Consider the following 20,567-nt stretch of genomic DNA (forward strand, 5'->3'; position numbering starts at 1 on the left):
GAACTTCTCACCTCTGCTCTGTTCTGCTGTTCTACTATTCTACTTTAATAAACTTGGAACTTGGACCAAGCCTAATGACCCAAACACCCAATTGAAAGTTGCCGTCAATGAATTGATAAACTCGTCCGTTTGAACCTGAACTAATAGAAACATTACAGTTATGTTAAAGCCATTCTTACCCTCGACACAGGCAGGTCAACTGAGCAGATTAAGTTTGTAAGCATTCATACCTTCAGGCATCAAAAAGTCAGATCAGTTACTGGTTGAAAAAATATACGGTTCGGTCAGCAGATTCGTAGTGTACGTACTGGTTAAAGAAATTCATGCCTCCTCTCGTGAGAAGGATAAACATCCTGTTTCCCTTGACCCATGTCCCATGCTTAGGTACAGGCAACAGTGCAACGTAAGCATTGGTTGAACCTATTTATACCCTAGGCCTCCAACAATGAATTCCACAGACCGCAGACTAGCAAAAAATATACCCCCGATTGGTTCCACACGCATATCTTTCTATAGTTATTTGAAGCGATATACGCCTTGTGTTCTGAGATAGGCAGAATTAAATTCACATCAGCATATTTATGCCCCTAAACATAGTGTAAAGCAAATTTTTTGGCAAGTAACTTATGAAAATAATAGACCTCTAATTGAGCTGAGCAGACTTACATGGCACGTATTTGTTGAAGCGATTCTTGTGGATGTTGTCTGTGGTGAGCGCCTCGTCCACGTCACCCGTGGCACTCTCGTGCTGCAGACGTTCGAAGTGGAAGCCAAGAGTGTCGGAGGCTTGCAATGTATTGTATTATATTAAATATTATAATATATTATTCTAATTGCTGGAGCAATACACTAAATTAAACGATTTGAATAGTAATAAATATTTCACGATTTATTTTGTCCGAATTCATGAGGCCGTCAGAATTAAACACACCTTCCAACTGTAAACCGGCAATCAACCGCTTTTTTGAAAGAAACTTTTATTTTGCAACCCACTGTCTTTTTCTGGTTCAATTTTGACTGGAAGGAATAAAATATCGCTACGCATGACGCCGTAGTTAAACATCAGGGGCCATACTTTCAGAAATCGCGAAGTGAACGTAAGTACTTACGCTTTATTTTCTTGTCCATGATCGGTGGATTTTGTTTAACTTATTTTATGGTTTTCAAACCATGGGTTTGGCTTTAAAACCCCGAAAAACACATATTCTATGGTTTTCAAACCATGGGTTTGGCTTTAAAACCCCGAAAAACCCTTATTTTATGGTTTTCAAACCATGGAACACTAATTCTATGGTTTTCAAACCATGGGTTTGGCTTTAAAACCCCGAAAAACCCTTATTCTATGATTTTCAAACCATGGGTTTGGCTTTAAATCCCACTCATGGCAGAAATTTTCAGTCAATAATGGAACGTTCATTGTACATTTTTATTCAGACTGGAATGCGTGAACTACAGAAAACGTAGTATCAACATATGATATCACTTTGATCCCGAGGCTACGTGGAAATAAATGCAAATACTAATCGAGGAACAGCATAGGACTTCTCTTCATTGCAAAGAGTCGCAATAGTTAAATACACACACATGCAACTTAACGCACCGACTCCGCTAATTTAACAAACGGCTATTCTGAACTAACTTATATTCAGCGGACTGTAGATTCGCCTTATCTGAACCAGCCAAATTATTTACCAAAATCGTCTGAACACTTTCTTTCTCCTAGCCCATCCGCACTCACATTTACGTGTGTCATCAAACGAACGCGTATCTTGGCTTGCTTAGCGGGAAACAAAGGCGTTTATCAGCCGGACTGAAATGCGGAGCCTCATCAAACGAAGCAGCCGACAACGCAGGTAAGAATAAAATAATTTAACCAAACGAACGTTAATACCTAATGTTGAGGCGAATTAATGTGTAATATAGTACATGTTAACCTAATATAAGATAATGGATCGAAATGGAGATTTCGTATTCGTTGCCTTTTTTAATAATATGAATTTTACAAAACAGTCGTGTATGAAATGACGGCAAGTGCAGAGTGAATACGGCAGAGGTTTGATCTAGGATCGAGGTTTTGTTAATTTTCGTGCAGTTTTAAATAAATTAAGAATTTCAACGGCTTACATTAAACCAAGTGTTGGTATTTATTCCTTATAAGTGCTGTATATGGCGCTGCATAGCGCAAACACTGCCAATAGCGTACATCAAATCGATTTTAAGTACAATCACTGATTAAAGCTGTTGGGTGATGCATTACATATAGGTTACAGAAGATTTATATGAACTCAATTGATTGCGATTACTCTTGTATACTGTAGAAGAAAGCTTTAAATTGTAGACTCAGAAGCAAATTTTAACTCAGAATATCATATCGACCAGCCAGTGACCTAGTTCAGTCATCTCAAGTTGCACAATACCGATCCCACTTGCGAGTATCATGCACCTGAACGAAGACTGGATGAAAGTAAGCGAGTGGAGGTACAGGTGTGGCTGATGAAGCCAAGGTTCACAGGTGTGACGCTAGCGCACCTGTGTGGCTATGCGACCTGGGGCTACATGCGCTGCTGCCTCGGGGAGAGGGATTTTTATCATGAATATTAGCTAATTATCACAACATGAATATTAGCACAACATGAATATTAGCTAATTATAAAAATGATCATTTTTAAATCCCTTTGCTCACTGAGAACCTCTGGGGAGCCGTCCCAGTCCCTTGGAGGTGCGAGTTGGGGGGGTGGCGGATAGAAAGAGAAAGAGAGCATTAAGGAAAAAATAGTAAAAGGAAAGGAAAGGAAGATGGGTGGAACGAAAGCAAAAAGCAGATTTGTAGAGGGTAAAATAGAGGTATGAACACCGAAAATAATAAAATATAGGGAAGCCTAGTGAAAGAAGGTAAATTACATGTTGTCCGGAAATTGAAAGAGAAAACAAGCTTGCTAGAGGAATGGTGAGAGAAAAATAATGTGAAGCATGGAAAGAGACAAGGGAAAAGGGAACTATATATAGGCCACATTTGAATTCGAAGTTATGAAAAAAGTAGACGCAGTATGAAAACAGCAGGAAAAATAGGTATGCAAGGCATAATAATATACGTTTAAAAATTTCTTTTTGAAGACAACACTTCTAAAGAATCCAGTGTCTCCAATGTTACAGATGTAAAATGAATTTCTTGTTTGATTTTTGAATATTAAAAAAATTAATTTTTCATTTTTTGATATATAAATTTGCTTTCAAAATTATTTATTCTGTCAATTGATTCATGCATTGCCTCCGACTTCACACAAATGTGCAAAATTTCAGATCAATTGGGCAGGTAAAAGTGTGTCAAATACCAGTTATTAGATTTGTAGCTGACAAATTAATTTTTTACAATTTTTTAACATTGAAAAAAATCAATTTTTAAAATAATTTATTTTGTCATTTGATTCATGCATTGTCTCCAACTTTACGCGAGTAAGCCAAATTTCAGATCGATTGGACAGGTAGAAGTGTGTTAAATATTTATTATAAGATTTGTAGCAGACAGACAGACAAACAAGAAGTGAAGTTAAAGAGAAGTGTTGTAAAAAGTAGGATTGTTCTGATGACCAGTCAATAATGGAAACGAGCGGAAGAACTTGCAAAATAATTCAACACTGTGGCAATTTCTCAACTTTGGGGCTTGACCTAGCAATGCGAGTTATTCTATACTCTCCTGATGAGCTTGCGATCTTTTAACTTCTTTTGAAAGTATAGGCCCAGGCTGTACTGGTTAAGTTTTAGGGTAATTTAAATAAAAAATATTCGAATATTGAAAAGTAAAGACCTTAACAACTTTGCTCAGCTTTCCGTGCGTAATACAGCTAATAAGGGGAAAAATATAACTCAGTGCTCACTGCAGTGAGTGACAGAGAGCGCATTTTCTCGTCGACGAAAACGTGAAGTCACGGACGGACAGACAGACAGACAGACGGACATGGCGAGCACAATAGTGCACTTTTTCCATAAATGAGAAAATGCGCTAAAAACTGCAATGAAACTACGCAATTCAATCAAAAACTAATAGGAATCTTTCTTAACCTAATTTTTTGAGCAAATTTGCTCGGAAAAATTATAATTGGCCAGTGAATTTTCTTACGGTGAGCTATCATTTTCAGTAATAAGCATCAAAAGCATCGTTCAATATACAGAGGCAGACATTCAATATACATTTGCTTTACTATTGTGGTAAAGCAAATAATTGTCTTCCGACTTACGCTTCTAACTCTAGATCTTAAGGGAAGATCATTCGAATCAATGATCAGAACGCATCAAGAAGTTACATGAGCATCAAATTCTATAGGAATAAATCAGACGTTTTATGACTGAGAGAAAATCACACGTGCTTAATCGCTTTAAATTGAATTTCAAGAAAAGTATTAAATGATTTGAATCGAGATTTATAAGGTAAATGTACAAAACGAGATGACTTAAATTGCTCCATCATCGTCTGTTCGATTGACCAGCAAGTAATTTTTAGCGCATTTTCTCATTTATGGAAAAAATGCACTATTGTGCTCGCCATGTCCGTCTGTCTGTCTGTCTGTCTGTCCGTCTGTCCGTCCGTCTGTCCGTGACCTCAGATTTTCGTCGACGAGAAAATGCGCTCTCTGTCACTCACTGCAGTGAGTACTGAGATATATTTCGTTATGTATTGATCATTCTTACTTCAAATAGTTCGTCGAAACTATAATTTCCAATTTCATTCCTGATTTCTTCTTAGATTGCCATTTTGAAACCAACTAACTAAGATTATTATTTGATAACACGATAGAGTCATTTTTCATGGAACATTGATGTCAGGAGACAAAGGCGTCAGATCTAGCACGGTAGACAATAATGGTCTATTGGGCTAGCACATTTGGCGCCTCGTGCAGAACTGCAATGGCCAGATTAGAACAATAAACAATAAGTTGCCTTTCAACGGACCCTGATATCAGCCTAACTTGCGCCGGAGCACCTCTGATCTTAAATTCACTAAGCTTTACGTTGCACCCATTCTGAGGAGCTTTCCCATTCTCTCTTCCTTTCTTACTCTTTTTCCCTTCCCTTCTTATTATTCCCTTTCATAGGGAATAATAATAAGGGAAGGGAGAGCGAAGTAGGGAATTACCTACTTCGTTCTCCCTCGAAACAAATAAATTTTTCATGTTGCCTCAGAACTTCATTGTCATCGCCCCAATCAAGTTCCATCTAACAATGCATCTTCCTAATAGCATTTTTAATTCAGTCAGATTTTTTAATGTGGAATATAACTCCAATAAGGTTTCGGACAATTGACAAGTCTTGATCAAATGATCCTCTTGGGCACACTTAAGTGGTCTAACCGAGAGATATTTATTCAGTAAAAGCTCGATTCAAGTGTGGAGTGGGATACTTAATTCCACCACATTCATTCACGAGTAACTATGCTCAGATAATTTGATGTCGTTTTCTAATTTCACAATTCAGCAATGAAATGAAAGTACTGGCAGCATCTGCACACTGCGCAACTCGTCGATTTCGTCTCGTGTCGACCCACGCATTTCACTGAAAAGTCTATTGAGAATTTTTACTTTCTAATGTAATAACAATCACACTGAAATGAAAACTGATTCACTATAGCTCGAGAACTACATTGACGAAAATCAAAGGCAGCAGTAAAGCAAATAAAAAGAACTTTTTACTTGATAAACTTAAAGATTTTAACGTCTTAATTCAGACGACCAATTTGTAAATTTAGGCCATCATCTGGTGCAATCATCATCTTTCGCTTTCTATATCGGATTAATCCCATTTTCTAATTTATCTTAAATTTTAATCGATCACAAATTAAAATATTGCTTGTGAGCGGAGCAGTACCGACGATTGATAGAAATGTCAATTATGATCGATAGAAATGATGTCATATACTAATTTATATTTGTTAGATATTTCTGACCTGAGCTATATTTGGTTTGTCAACTGTATCTCTGCGGGCATCTACAGTCATACGAGGAAAAAGTAGAAGAGGTCGGCATGAGGTCAGGAAATTGAATGATAGCGCGACAGGAAATTAGACACTCGCTGACAAATCCAGCGAAAATATTGTCTGGCGTTTTCTACGGTTGAGGAAAACAAACTTATAGCATCAGAAAATATTAGACCGCTCTGAACAGTTGCGTGACGGCACACCTTACGAGAATAAATTATAGATTCCATTTTAACACTAATTGTTCGTTATGAAAATTAATATATATGTATGTAAATACAGATGGATATGTTACACATTAATGTCATTTAGTTGGAGCTTATTTTACTATGATTCACATCTTCCGATTTGCTTCAACATTTAACCAATTTTATGAGGTGTTCTTCCAAACACAACTCCTCGGGGGAGTTAAATAAAAATGCAGAACATACCGTAAAAAATTAAATATAAGAACTGGATGTTAAATTCTATAATTTGATGAATGCGAAACGCAATCTTCAAATTATTTAATAGATCTCGTATTTGTAAACAGTATCTGGCTCGTGAAAGTCAACTATGGTTTATTGCTAAATACAGGAAGCTTTACATTCGGCCTATCTTATACCGTTATTTGTTATGGAATAAGATTTCCATGGTATCTGTAGATACAGCAACCAGCCCGCCCTCTGACCCGACACCCGGTGATCCCGGCACGGCTGTAAAAGATGGCTTCATGGCACGCCATGCCCGTATGATGCGCCGCGTGATGCAGTGTTTACACCAAACCAACTCACGCTTCTCCGACATGTGAGCAACTACGAACACTATTGAGGAATCTTAGTACTAGTTTCATTACTTTAATTAATAGCATTTTTCTGTTAATTCTTCTATCCTTTGAAGTTTAAGTAGAGCAAATTAACCATCAACACTGTCAGCAGTATTTGACGTGCAAGAAGTGATGGTTAGCGGTACAAGTAATGGACACCGACGTGAAACATGTGGCCGGAAAATCAAATGATGCAGTACAAGAATAATAAAAATGTCTCACAGAGCGTGCAGCAGGCGCTAAGTAGGAAAAACACTCTCGAGATTTGGCCACGTACGTGTTATTTATTACTTCTCTCGGGAATGAAGACAAGAAATTTGACTAAACCACATGAATATAGAAGATCATCGAAAATAATCTCTATGATTCAATTATGGTTCAACAAAGGGAATCCAAAAATTCCCTTATTTTCATAGAGAAAATATTCTTCGGGAATGGAAACGAAAAAAAATATTGGTAGCAACGAAAACAGAAATGCAACAATGTATTAATTAGCATACGGGTGTGGAATGAAGTGCATGTTGAGATCTCCCGGTAAAATGAAGTAAGCGTTAGAAAATTTCTTTCTATATTACAAGCCAATATGAATGAAAGTTAAGTATGAGTAATTAAATATATTACACAAAAAATAGTTCGATATAAGGATCATTTGAAACTATTCTTCACGATTTATACTTGAACTTGTATCTCGAAATTGTGGTTGGAGGCCTTTGGTGTAGCCGTTAAGATATTCATGGATAAAGGGAAAGCGTGTTTACCAAGGTCGCCGTTGCCCACAAACCGGAATGTAGGATTTGAAGGAGAGTTGATCAAGGAGTGGCGGAACACGGCAACCGACAAGCCCATAGTGTTTTCTCTCTACTTCTATACGGAAATTTTTATTTCACCAGTTACAATGCTCAGACTAGGTAATTTTGATGCAATAAGTTCATGAACTTCTGAAAATCTATATTTTAAAGTTCAATAATGTGTCATAGTTAAGCGATACATTGCAAGACAAATACATCAATTCCACTATATTTCATACGTTAAAATTTTCAATATAAAACAGGTGGCAAAACAATGCGTCCAGATGTATCAATTTGGCAAGCTTAATCTCATAAGCAATCGGTAAACTGAAAAGGAAACAATTAAAGTGGTAAATATGAATCAGTAACATGCAGAAACGATTTCATTTTTTTGAAAATTGACTGATAAAGTATCATCTAAAAATGACACTGAATTCGTGACCGCTGTATTCTGTATTCTGTTTTCGTGACTGCTGGTCACGTAAAGCGCCTTTAGACAAACAAAGAAGGCAAGACTATAAGAAATGCTGCAGCTGAACCACGACGTATAACACGCAGCAAACACCAGCTCTTGAATTGAAGACTCACGACTTAGAAAACTTCATTGTTTGTCACTCAATCGTATGGTGAGGCGCATGACTGCGCATATTATAGTACCTGAAGAGATTCATTGGACGAAGTATTATAGCGACGAAGCATCGAATGAAGCATCAAAGCCTTTCTTTCAATGGCAGAAGAATAATCTGCAAACAATACTCAAACCGTTGTCCTGCCTAAACTTAATCAGGATTAAAAAAGTGCAATGATTGTTCCTGGTGGCGTTTATTATTAATTACAGCGCAGAAGATGAAAGGATATGATTACTCTTAATGTAAAACTCACACAAATTTTTTTCATAACGAATTTTCATGATACGATGATTAGTGCCACTTGCTGCATCGAACGGGTTAAAATAGAAGTGGTGGTATTACCTTATAGGCTGTCAGAACAACTCGTACAGTTGTGGATACTTTTTGTATTGATCGCTCGGATTTCAGTTTGCTATTCCCGCTTAGTTCAAATCTTATTAGCATTAGACAATGAATAAAACGAAAAATTATTGCGTGCGTGTGATCCCATCGAGTGGCACGTTGTTATAGTAATACTGCATCAACAACGCATAAGCGCCAGTACAAGATTTTTCATAGCAGAGCGCGTGTTGACATCATATGGATAGAATAGGGAAATCCCCCAAATAGGAGAATACTAGCTAGCACATATTTGCTACGTAAAAACTACTGTCTAACATAGTGCAAAACAGATAAAAATTTCATCGAACTGACTAGTGCAGCACATGACACTTGAGGTCACGGTTTCCGGTCCGCACTTCCAGGTTGCAGTACGAAGCAGTATTCGTTGAAGAGTTAACACCTACACATTACTCCTCGAACTGAAATCTGTGGTTCTGCCATTTTTTAGCTTCCTACACAACAGACCTGATATATGTGTTAATTCACGCCAAATTTATTCATTCATGAAAATTTTTCTTTCGTGAAAATTTCAATTCATCAATTCGAGGACTACATCAACTGAGTGGAACATTCAGAGCCTAAAGCAGTAAAAGCGCTTCACAATATTCACATCATACCCACCCTCCCCCCCGGAGTAGGAACCTTCAAGTAGTCCTACAAACCACGCTCATCCTGGTGGCTCTGGCCCCACGTAGCCTAAAGGATATATTAAAAAAATATAACTCAGTACTCACTGCAGTGAGTGACAGAGAGCGCATTTTCTCGTCGACGAAAACTTGAGGTCACGGACAGACGGACGGACAGACAGACAGACAGAAGGACAGACGGACAGACGGACATGGCGAGCACAATAGTGCATTTTTTCCATAAATGAGAAAATGAGCTAAAAAGATTCCAGCACAACCAAGCGGGACTCACAACATTCTCGTGCGGTGCGAGATTTAATAAGAAATGAGGTCAGTGTGAGAAAAATATCTTTCACAATTTAAGGATAACTTGTACAAAATTCGTTAAACATTTACTGAAACCGGAATCAGATGACGCGGCGGCATAATTTAAATTGAAGTATTGCGACGATTACCCTAACTCATTTGCACACAAGGGTCGGGATAAATATACATGTATGTCAATTCGTGACCCAAACACGGCTGACAACCAAGAACCTCCGTTCTTATCAAATTAAAGGAGCGCCAAAACTGAGCCCTAATTAGACGCTTTTATATTCGTGTTATATATCCATATTCGTATTATATTTATTAATTATATTATATATTATCCATATTCGTTTTATATTCGTATTATATATCCATAACAATACTGTGGTACGATGTTCAAATTTCAGCATAAACTGCAGCACGTGGAACATGAATTCTAAATAATTCAAACACCCTAATTTATTCAGGCGACCAATTTTCCATCACAACCCTCTGAATTGCTGAAACCAAAATTGTTGCTGTATAATATTAGGATATCAACGGTAACTCATGCATCGAGCACAAATTGAGGCAACCCTGAATTATTATGTGACTTAATGACGAGATCAGAAATTCGGCGGCATGTCAGGCTTGAAAATAATTCCGCATATTTACTTAAATAAAAATCACCTGCAAAATAGAGACTATGAAAAGAAAACTTAATAATGACCGGACTTCACTTTTAAGTCAGCTTATATGCAAATTCTGTTACCCCACCGTACGGTACGAAAGTCCTTCTTCAAATAAATAAAAATTGGAATAAACAGAACATAAGATTAATCAGAAACTATCCAGCACAGTATTCAAATTCCAACAGAAGTAGTAAATATGTTAAAGCACTAGCATCTTCATTGCATTCAAAGCTAGCCGTCCTTGAATACCCGAGCGTTTTCCAGGCTTGGCTAACACTGGCAATGATGTAACACCTCACCTCACAACGTTCTCAACCATACTGAACTGATGCAGGAGTGCGCGGACGACTCAAGTCAGAAAATCCGGAATCCGGAATGACTGTAACATCATTTTGAAAACTATTTTAAGTTAAAATAATCGTCCCTTATCTTACTCTGATGTACAACAACGCAAGTCCACCAATCCTTACATCAAAAAATTGGCCTTTCACGATGTATTTCAGAACCCACCTTTATGCTAGTCGTTTGAAACGGAGAAAAATGCAAGTAGTAAATTTTTTAAAATTTTTACTGATTTTTGGCGGTCACACGAGCGTTTTTAGAACTTTGACCAGCAAATCTAATCTACTTCTAACTTTAATCGAGAATTTGTATGACAAATTGCTCATGCCTAGCTCAGCTCGCCCAATAAATACGTTTTTAAATAATTTAAATCTTTCAACTGTGACTTTCTAACTATAATGACCACTAAAATATTTCAGTATTCATGGTCTAAAAGTTTCAGTCGAGTTAAATGCTGCAAAGAATGCGACTTCAAGAAGTGTCCTAAGTAACATATGGACGTCTGGACCAACAGGATTTTTTCTTTGTTTTAATATCGAAGTTCGATCCCGTTTGATGCCTAGAAATTTGTTTATATTATCAGCACCTATGTCGCATTTATGAAGAAAAACTGATAGCGGTCGGTTAAACGCTGTATTGATCGAAACCCACAATACAATATGTGGCAGTTATCAAAGAAATTTCGTCATTGTTAAAGGCATTGAATTCTTTGGCAGGAAATTTTTCGATCTTGGATTTGGAATTTAATCAGAAGGAAAATTCAAACAACTCCTCATGCTACTGGGAACAAAATTCACTCAGTTCAATATTCAATATGAATATTTAACTCAGATGGTTCAATATTCAGCCAACCATCTTAACGAATAATTATCAAATAATACTTAATGCTGAATAGTTCTCGGCTTTAAGTTTAAATATTTTTCCGCTTGTCCAGACAATAAACATTTGCCGTGTTAGCGATGCTGCAGTCAATTAACTCTCCTGTAGATTGTCATCACATTCATGTTAGATTTTCAGTCCATCGTAAATCAAATTAATATTATAATACTAACAAACAATGAGTGGATAGGCGACTGATCACCAGGAATGAGGTGGAAGGTACACGATCCGTTGCTTTCCATGACTAACTTAACAATTACTCGAAAAGGCAATTTTCAGCTTTGTATTTAGCAGCTAATTTACTTCGAATTAGAACGTTTCTTAAAATTTGAACACCTTCTCGAACAAAAAACAAATCACGGCAAGCAAAAACATTATTAATCCCGAATAAATCTTAGGATTTGAATACTATATGATGTAATTATTTATTGATCAGCTCTGTAACGACTGTAATACAGAGTCAAGGAAATTGTAGTGCGTGGTAAGCGTATACCGCAAATATTTACACCAAGCATAAAGCTACCAGGGAGTGATAAAGTTTCTAGTTTCTGACAATCTGGAATGGAAAAAACTATCAAAAATTTCCCACAGCACTGCCTAAACATGAAAATGTAGCAACACAACAAATTTATGAAAACCCTATCCTGCGTGATGCCGGAATTTTCAAACTGTTGCTGCGGTTTCAACTTTAGATTCACCTTCAACATCCTCATTTCATAAAATCTTATCATAATATATAATACATATTTCACACAACAATTTTAGTATTTAACAAGATGATAGCCATAGAAGTCAGTAGCCATTCAATGCAGTGAAGGCTGCACCTCGCTTGCGAGCTACCTGAAGAGTCTGGAAATTTAAAAAAATGGCTTAGAAAGTGACACTCGACCTCATATTTTCAACAGCAGAGAAGGTATGTGATTCATTAAATATAAATCGTTTATGATGACACAAAAATGAAAATGAAATTGTCAAAAAATCCTTGAGGTTCAGAGTAAGTATATTTTAAAACTGTCGTTGAAAAGGATTTTAACGTATAAATAAATAAAAACGATTGAATTTCAATCAATAATATTTTTTCAAAATGTTAAAGCAATTCACAACGATTAATTAGCGTACAAACCAAGTCATCCTCATTAAGTGTGTAAAAAAAGAGGTATGTGATCGTTTACTTCTAGTTTTCTCGAAGTATTCATTTAAATTTCTGAAGCATAATTTCCAAAATACTTCATAGGACCTCGCCACATAAATTCTTTGAAGGGCATTCGCATTCGCAGGATAAATTCAGGTCAGAGGCGCTTGTATTATCCATATTTTTTATAATAATGCAAAATTACGAAAAGTTTTATGCGATAAAACACTTTGATTGATTTTTCAGCAAGAACTTCGAGAACTTATTTTATATAATAATCTCTCTATAATAATTTTTCTATTTAATGACAGTTGGCCAAATTCAGTCTCACATCTAACTATATTGTGTTTTTGTATTGTAATTGTAATTATAATATAATGTAATTAGATAATTCACTCCCTGAACTTACGAATATGATCAGTTTCCACTTCCGACTCGCCGAGCAGTAAAGTCATCACCACTTTGCTCTCAGCTTCGTAGCGCTCAAACGCGTCGTCGCTCCGCAACCCGCGGTCGATGTCGTCCTCGAATGCTTCCCTCTCTTCCAGGCCAGCGTTACCCTGCTTCAAAAAAACATTCCATGGACTCCACAATTTATGGTAAAAAACTGAGGATATACTTAGCGTAGTAAGAAATTAGTCTCTGTGGTATGAAAAATATCATAATATTGTTAAATCAATTTGCAGTGACGAATAAGGTTGAGTAAAAGATAAATCACTAGTATCGATATTGGTATTTTAATTTCAATTTAAACAGCAGTAAATATAGTAATGAAAATTAGTCTGCTAACAGAGGTAAAGTTATGAATCATATCGGAACTCCGCATATTAAGTTTGAATAGGTTCATCGCAGATTTACTTATAAAATTTCTCGAAAATGCGCTTGAAGCAGTTAATTTAAATGGAATTATGCAAATTGTGAACGAAGACGTTCAAGTCTACATTTATTCTGCTAAGTTTTCTCGTGAGCTTACGTTGACTCTTACCTCTTCAGCTGGCCTGCTGTTGTTTTTCCATTGCGTGTCGCAGAGGTTGGTTGAGTGGTCGACCGGGACGAGTTTGCTGGTGTCGACGAAGTTATTGTAGAAATAATCATTGCACTTATTTAATATATTTTCTGGGGGGTTAGGGTCGCGGGTTGTGATGAAGAAAAGCTCGACCCTAAGACCCATGACGATCTGGAAGCAGGTGTATGTGCAGGCGTAGCTCACGTAGTCTGTCGCGGCGACATTGTACTCCACATGAGGAACTGCGGTATAATAATCATGTCTTATTTAATATCTTACTGGTTGATGACTTAAAAATTAGCAATGGCAATTGATTGTTTTTCTCAAAAAATGCCTAAGAAATTAATTCTTGACAGATTGTTGCAAGAGTTGTTTTAAAACTTGATTCCATATTTGAACTGAATAACGCAACCAATATTACCGAATAAATTTTTAGATTCGGTCTGACAAGAAGCCTCCTTGTAACAAAGACATTATTCTGAAATTTAACAATTTTTAAATAGATTCCGATTTTTAATTATTGTTGGAGACCACTTCTCTCGCATAAGCCGTTTCCAAGAATAATAGTTTTTCAGATCTATAAATGATTCTACACAAAAATTTTAGTCCATTGGTCTTCGGCCGTTAATAGAATTTTTCTAGCGTAAGTTTGTAATTTATGCATATTAATCATGCATTTAACTTGAGACTTGAGGGTGTCCCGAAAAAGAAACAAATGAACAATTTTAAGGAACTTAAAAAACAGCTCATACTCCAGCTGAATGAAAAAATATTTATAATAAAGGTATTATAATCACTATCACAAATAAATCTTAATTTCAACATTATTTAAAAGGACATGTAGCCAGCGCCTATTACACATTCCTTCTCTCCACAGTCTAACATCACGTACATTACCCTTGGTGTGCACGACTGTACTTATAATCTTTTCAAAAGCAATCTTATAATTTCATATCCCATTAAAAATGGGCACACAGTTCGTAGGAACCAATGTATAACTGTTGAAACGGATTAATGAGCAAGCTGGCCCTCTACATGATGAATTTGGAACGAATTCGGCATCGATAAATTAAGAGTCTGAATAAAAACAAATGATTATATCTCGTTTCATGGCAATATAGACTCACGATTGTCTTTGATCATCACATAATACGGAATCTTTTTGACTCACGATTGTCTTTGATCATCACATAATACGGGGTTGTATCGTTCCGCGTTCTTGCGCTCAGGAAAAACGTTTGCTTGATGTTCATGTCATCAGCGCTCCTGGACTCTGAGGTCAGATTCAGCCCTGCATCTGAGAATGAAGAAATGTGTAAGGAAAACATGGATAAAACTAAATACGTTAACGAGAGTTGAATGCACACGCAAATAATTTCTGCCTCAAAAATTTAATTATGCTGAAGAAACGTTGATTGTTCATCTAAGAAGAGGATGCGTACAAAATTTAAAAAAAAAGAAATATCTTTTTAAAATTGTAGAAGATTTCGAGATCGTTTTTCAATTCCGATTCATATAAGAAACTGCCAAAAATTTAATTATGCTGAAGAAACGTTGATTGTTCATCTAAGAAGAGGATGCGTACTAAATTTAAAAAAAGAAATATCTTTTTAAAATTGTAAAAGATTTCGAGATCGTTTTTCAATTCCGATTCATATAAGAAACTGCAAAAAAATTAATTATGCTGAAGAAACGTTGATTGTTCATCTAAGAAGAGGATGCGTACTAAATTTAAAAAAAGAAATATCTTTTTAAAATTGTAGAAGATTTCGAGATCGTTTTTCAATTCCGATTCATATAAGAAACTGCCTTATCAAGGAGTCATATTGGCGGAGCTATCAGGAAAGCTAGTCAGCATGGCACGGATATCTCGAGTTTGTTATCAAAATGGGGCACCCTTTTTCTACGAGGGCCTTTGATTACGTAAAATTATATCAGGATGACACGTTTACTCAAATCAAAGTCCATGGAATCGTTATATCGTCGTCTATTGAGCGATGAAATCATTCTCGACATGTATATCTAATCATCAAATAGTTGAGCTGTCAACCGGTTGAATGGTATTTAATTAGAAGTGACTATCGAGAATAACAATTCAGATGCATAGATTGTTAACTTAAATTATTGATTTACCTGTAAATTTGTTGACGGGTTTCAGTAAAAAATTTTTAGTTACTTCGGAAATTGGGAATGATAAATTAATAATGACGATACACTACAAGAAATAATCAATAGTTTCCAAAGATGGAAAATGAAAATTTGCTATAGAATTAAGATTAACGCCAGGATCACAAAACAGAATTGAGATAAATTAATGCATACACTACAAATTTCTGTCGCGATATCATTGCTTGAACTACTTTAGGCCATAGTTCTGTATGCAATTTCCAAAATGTATGAGAGGAATTACTTTTCACGACAAAATTTGCTAATTAATCGGAATTTTAAATGCGATCAAGTAGCAACTGATGAAAGTCAAGACAATTTCCAATATTGGGAGGGAAATAATCACAAGCAGAAGGTCTATATTTGACGAAGCTCAACGCTTGTTCCAATTGTAAAATTGGAATCATATTCATAAGTGAAATGGTGCAAACGCTAAATAAATTTATATCAGAGTACAGTGAAATTCATACTGTCGAACTTCATATTGTCGAAAAAAGTAAAAATTTAATTTATATCGGCCTGTGAAAAATTAATTAAAGTTTTTATTTTGTACTAACCAGTTTTAGCGAAGGTTATCTCAGTGCACTGGCCCTCCTCGCTGAAGGGGCTAGGCACCTCCATCTGTTGATACCACGTGCCCAAGAACTGCCAAGTATTCCAACTTCAATTAGCTAACAAACTCAAAATTTTCGTTAAGAGGCATTTCTCGTTTTGATTAGAAAGAATACCACGTCTTGAATTTAAGAGCAAAGAAAATAGCAAGAACATTCACCATTTCTTTGTATTTAAGAGCAAAGAAAATAGCCAAAAATTCACAATTTCTTTGTATTTAAGAGCAAAGAAAATAGCCAAAAATTCACCATTTCTTTGTATTTAAGAGCAAAGGAAATAGCCAAAAATTCACCATTTCTTTGTATTTAAGAGCAAAGAAAATAGCCAAAAAATTCGCCATTTCTTTGTAAGAGAAAACATTTCGGAATTTATCTGCGTCGTCAGTTCGAAATCCCAAACAACATAAACAATTAATTGGTAAACAAAAATTCACATTGATGACGTTAAAACCTACATCAACGTATGAAAGCCCAATTAAACATGAGAAGACAGGCCCATTTATTTACAATTTCAAGAAGATAGTTGGTGAATAACATATGAAATTTCTCCAAATAGCGATATACGTGCAAAGAAGGCTCAACCATAGTTTACTGCATGAATTTATGTAACATGGACGATAACAAAAATTCATACGAAGCAAGGTGTGCTCATCAGGCAAAACCATATGCACCCATACTGTTTCACAAGCTATCATATCAGACATGTTTTTACAAAAATATAAATAGCACTATCTGCACCATTTATCTATGCATTTATAGCCTTATAATATCTACGCTGACATAGTTTGTGAGACGAACATCTAATTTGGTCTTGCTCTCTTCACTGTTACCTCCTACATGTTAGAGTCATGGATGGTGCAAGTAGGTTTCAGCAATTTTCTGTAGCACTCAAGCATCTTCTTATAGTCTTCTGGTTTAAAATTAGGATATTATCGTATGGAATGTAAACCAACGCTTGATAAAATTAGTATTTGAAGTGATCAACTGAATTATTCCGCTGATGTAGTTAGTCCAGACTTAATCGTGGTTACTATACTTTTGCCTTTACTATATTTAAACTTATTCTACTCAACGTCTCTGTCTTAAAATATCATTTCAGTATGTATTTATTGGATGTTTTATTATTTACCTTATCAACATCGAAGTCTTTGACCATACTCAAGTCGGCGCACCATCCCATGTCTGCCACGGACGGGGGAGACAGGTTCGTAGGGTCCACCGCAGCAGCGGCAATAACAGCGGCAACAACAGCGAATAACAGAACAATACGTAGACTCATTTTTAATCTGTACATTTTGTTGAATTTCTCGTGATTTTATTATAACTTTTTTTAGTCTGGAAGCTACCAACTAATTTCATTTGTTTCTCTCTTGTATTGCACAGTTTCGACATCGGTAGCTCTACTTTCTAGAAGATGTTTAAGACGTAATTAGTTTAATATTTAGACATTGTTTTTTTTCTAATACAGTAATTGTAATTAATTCTGGGTTATTACCTAATATAATATTTGTAATATTTTTAAAACCATACCATATTTTATTTTGTGAGGTTATTCTGGATTCAAAAATGTCACAACATTAGGGATTGTATTTGCTTATACTGTATAATGAAGAAAAAACAGATAATAAGTTCCATTTCTGGCTTGAAGTTTGATTTCTCTCTTCAGTGTGTAATATACTGAAGTAATATATACTAATATATTAATATATTAAAATATATTAAGTTCAAGTATTTGTAAATGAGCTGAATTTCATGCCTTTGGGTAATTATATACTATGGATTTTAATCGTTCGAGATATTTTTTACAATTAAAATTTGTACTTGATGTAATACGTGTACCTTAATTAATCTTTGAACAAAGTGAACTTCTTTTTCACTCATTGGAAATTAATAGCTCTACAGTTAATCTGCTCGAAATAGATGATCAATAAGTACATGTCATCTACAGGCATCTTGCACTCGTCGGCACCCGGTTTGCAACAATACTTATCTCTTTTCCTCCTTTACGATAATGTTCATGTCGTACTGATACTGCTTCGTAAATAGAACGTACATTCATAGGCTGTCTGCCGCAAAGTTCAGTGGATCGACACGCAACAACGTGCGATTAAAAAGTTCCCCTGTTTCGTTGTCCGAATTAGTAAGAAGATTTACCCCCTAATTCAGATGGCTATGTTTCAAACCAACAAAGGCGGTTACATGAAAACTCTTATTATTAATTTTGTAAGTAAATGTAGCCAGGTTGTTCATTGGTGGCCGATAAAAAGCTGGTGGTTGGCGTCTCCGTCTCCGTAAATAGAGTGCGATTTTTCCAAAAAATATTTCGGTGAAAAATTGTATAAAAATACGGACTCACTAATATATATACTGTATATATGCTATGCTCACATGAGACAAATGCAGCACATTGGGCACGGTTTTCTACTACTACTACTAGGAGTAGTATAGTATCTCATACTCCTAATAAAAGAACTATGAATCAATAGTATGCTGGTTGAACGCTCAGATTTCTCCTCTCATTGGCACGAGTTATTTTTAAGATAACGAGACGTAGCACTGGTGGAAGAATACTCTAAATGTCCATCCTATATAGGAGCCATTTATGTCGAGGCACGGCTGGTGGAAGGACATTAATAGAGGATCGCCACGCAGCAGCTGGGGCAACAAAAATACATTGAGGCTCTTATAAGCTGACAGCAAAATCAAGAAGACCATCTTGACAAGTGTGCTAGGGAACAGTCACGCAGGGACTACGAGTTTAAACACCCAACGTCGCAACGTCACGAGTGAACATCCGCCATCCCATGTTTCATTTCGCCTGCTATTAATCAAAGAAGTTGTAAAAATGCATGACTGAAGATTATCAGAACTTTGGAACGGCATCCTTAGTGAATGATACTTCTATTAGGTTTTTCCCGTTAACCGGTAGTCCTATCAACGAAGAGATTTTGCACTAACAATCAATGAAGAAGAGAAGATGAACTAAATAATTACGTGAATGAAGTCTCGAGTGAACTTAGTCAGAAAGTGAAAGTATCGTGAAGACTCAAGCTTTTGTGTCAATAAAGGATCAAACTGTAACAAATAAAAGCTTTTGGCTCACCTTCCTCTCATTTCTCACCTTCACCTCATCAAACTTTATTATATTAAAACAAGCGATTCGGTAGTCTTGCTTAGGTTAGGTTAGGTTAGGTTAGGTAAGTAAGCACCTCGCACGTGTAAGTCTAGTGAAGGAAGCAAGTCACACGCACAAGCGACGTTGTTGCACGACAAGTGATGCGCGTGCAGACTTTGTCACGATTTATATCAGTGTTATCTGGCCTTAGAGACAAGGCCGTGCTATCTTATATATTATGCAATAAGTGACGCAGCGGCGTCGTGGATATAATTTTGCAAGGTTCTGTTAACAAAAAATTAATGTCGATAATTAAGGACTACAGATAAATGAACGAAAAACTGTAAACTTATATGCCATATACAGTCTTTCTTAAATGGGACGAAATATTTTAAAGATTGTTTGAAAATTATTTTAAGCAAAGAAGTGCAGGTACTCCCACTAACAAAGAAATGCGAATAAATTGTATAGAAATACACACAAAATAAACGCTAAATAGTGAAAAAAGAGTTGGGTACCTCTAAATTCAATTTTTATTCATCACTCTTCACCGTCAATTTTTATCAGGCTAGGGTTTGTTTATAAAATTTATTAATTACTGAATTTTCTTAGCTGCTAATTACGCTTCTCTAACTTCATTGTCGTGCGTATAGTGGCAGGTTCTGGTGCCAGGTGATAAACCCAACAATCATTAAAATACTTTATTGCACATCAATCATCATTACAGACTTTCTGCATAAACTGGGATACGTAGCACATGTTCACGTGGCACACAGGTAATTAACAGTCTCCGTTCAAACAGCAACGTTCCACAACACGTGACGATATCTTCCTCATCAAGTCCACGGTCTTACTGCTCGTTCCTAATCCGCAATCTCTATTCTCGATTCCAACTTTCTCTAAAACATTCTTACAATACTAATTCTAGTTAATTACAAATTTACAATACCTATATATTTAATAGAAGCCTTATATTCCAACAGTAAAATACAATTTAAAACAAGCCCTCTACATCATCCGAAGAATAAATATTAGTCTACATAGGGTGTTCTGCCGTGGGTGTTTATATAGGCAGTCCTGATAAACATTAGTTATGGGTTGTATCAAATTATACGAGCTGCTAGTGACAACCTAGTTTG

The 20,567-nt window shown here is 36.0% G+C and overlaps 2 protein-coding genes across 4 annotated transcripts in view; both read right to left on the reverse strand.

The window, feature by feature from the left end:
- Positions 1 to 7,619, reverse strand: part of LOC108679955 (sodium/potassium-transporting ATPase subunit alpha) — a 43,736-nt gene extending 36,117 nt beyond the window's left edge. Inside the window, exons 1-3 of the mRNA XM_018168702.2 lie at positions 7,532 to 7,619; positions 667 to 786; positions 180 to 199 (exon numbers count right to left, since the gene is read on the reverse strand). Coding sequence (XP_018024191.1) covers positions 180 to 199; positions 667 to 786; positions 7,532 to 7,619 — 228 coding nt within the window. The remainder of the gene's footprint in view (positions 1 to 179; positions 200 to 666; positions 787 to 7,531) is intronic.
- A 3,672-nt stretch (positions 7,620 to 11,291) lies between these two features.
- LOC108679957 (apolipoprotein D) lies at positions 11,292 to 19,579 on the reverse strand. 3 transcript variants are annotated; one of them, XM_018168704.2, is made up of 7 exons: positions 19,559 to 19,579; positions 17,443 to 17,720; positions 16,260 to 16,347; positions 14,708 to 14,833; positions 13,516 to 13,778; positions 12,940 to 13,093; positions 11,292 to 12,247 (listed from the first exon to the last, which is right to left on the reverse strand). In XM_018168704.2, exons 2-7 carry the CDS (start codon positions 17,605 to 17,607, stop codon positions 12,147 to 12,149), a joined length of 897 nt encoding a protein of 298 aa, XP_018024193.1. In that variant the 5' UTR covers positions 17,608 to 17,720; positions 19,559 to 19,579; the 3' UTR covers positions 11,292 to 12,146. The 3 variants fall into 3 exon arrangements, with proteins under 3 accessions (XP_018024193.1, XP_018024194.1, XP_018024192.1); XM_018168705.2 differs by lacking the exon at positions 19,559 to 19,579 and having other exon boundaries at positions 12,940 to 13,090; positions 17,443 to 17,751; XM_018168703.2 differs by lacking the exon at positions 19,559 to 19,579 and having other exon boundaries at positions 17,443 to 17,751.
- Positions 19,580 to 20,567: the final 988 nt, after the last annotated feature.

The sequence above is a fragment of the Hyalella azteca genome, unplaced genomic scaffold (genome assembly GCF_000764305.2).
Source record: "Hyalella azteca isolate HAZT.00-mixed unplaced genomic scaffold, Hazt_2.0.2 contig10132, whole genome shotgun sequence".
In the NCBI taxonomy this organism is placed as follows: domain Eukaryota; kingdom Metazoa; phylum Arthropoda; class Malacostraca; order Amphipoda; family Hyalellidae; genus Hyalella; species Hyalella azteca.

Excerpts from the sequence above, each read along its gene's own strand:
- LOC108679957 (XM_018168704.2), bottom strand. The coding sequence starts at position 17,607 with ATGTACAGATTAAAAATGAGTCTACGTATTGTTCTGTTATTCGCTGTT. Across the intron at positions 16,348-17,442 it reads AAGACTTCGATGTTGATAAG|TTCTTGGGCACGTGGTATCA; the intron begins GTAAATAATAAA and ends AATACTTGGCAG. Across the intron at positions 13,779-14,707 it reads TGTGATGATCAAAGACAATC|TTCCTCATGTGGAGTACAAT; the intron begins GTGAGTCAAAAA and ends ATTATACCGCAG.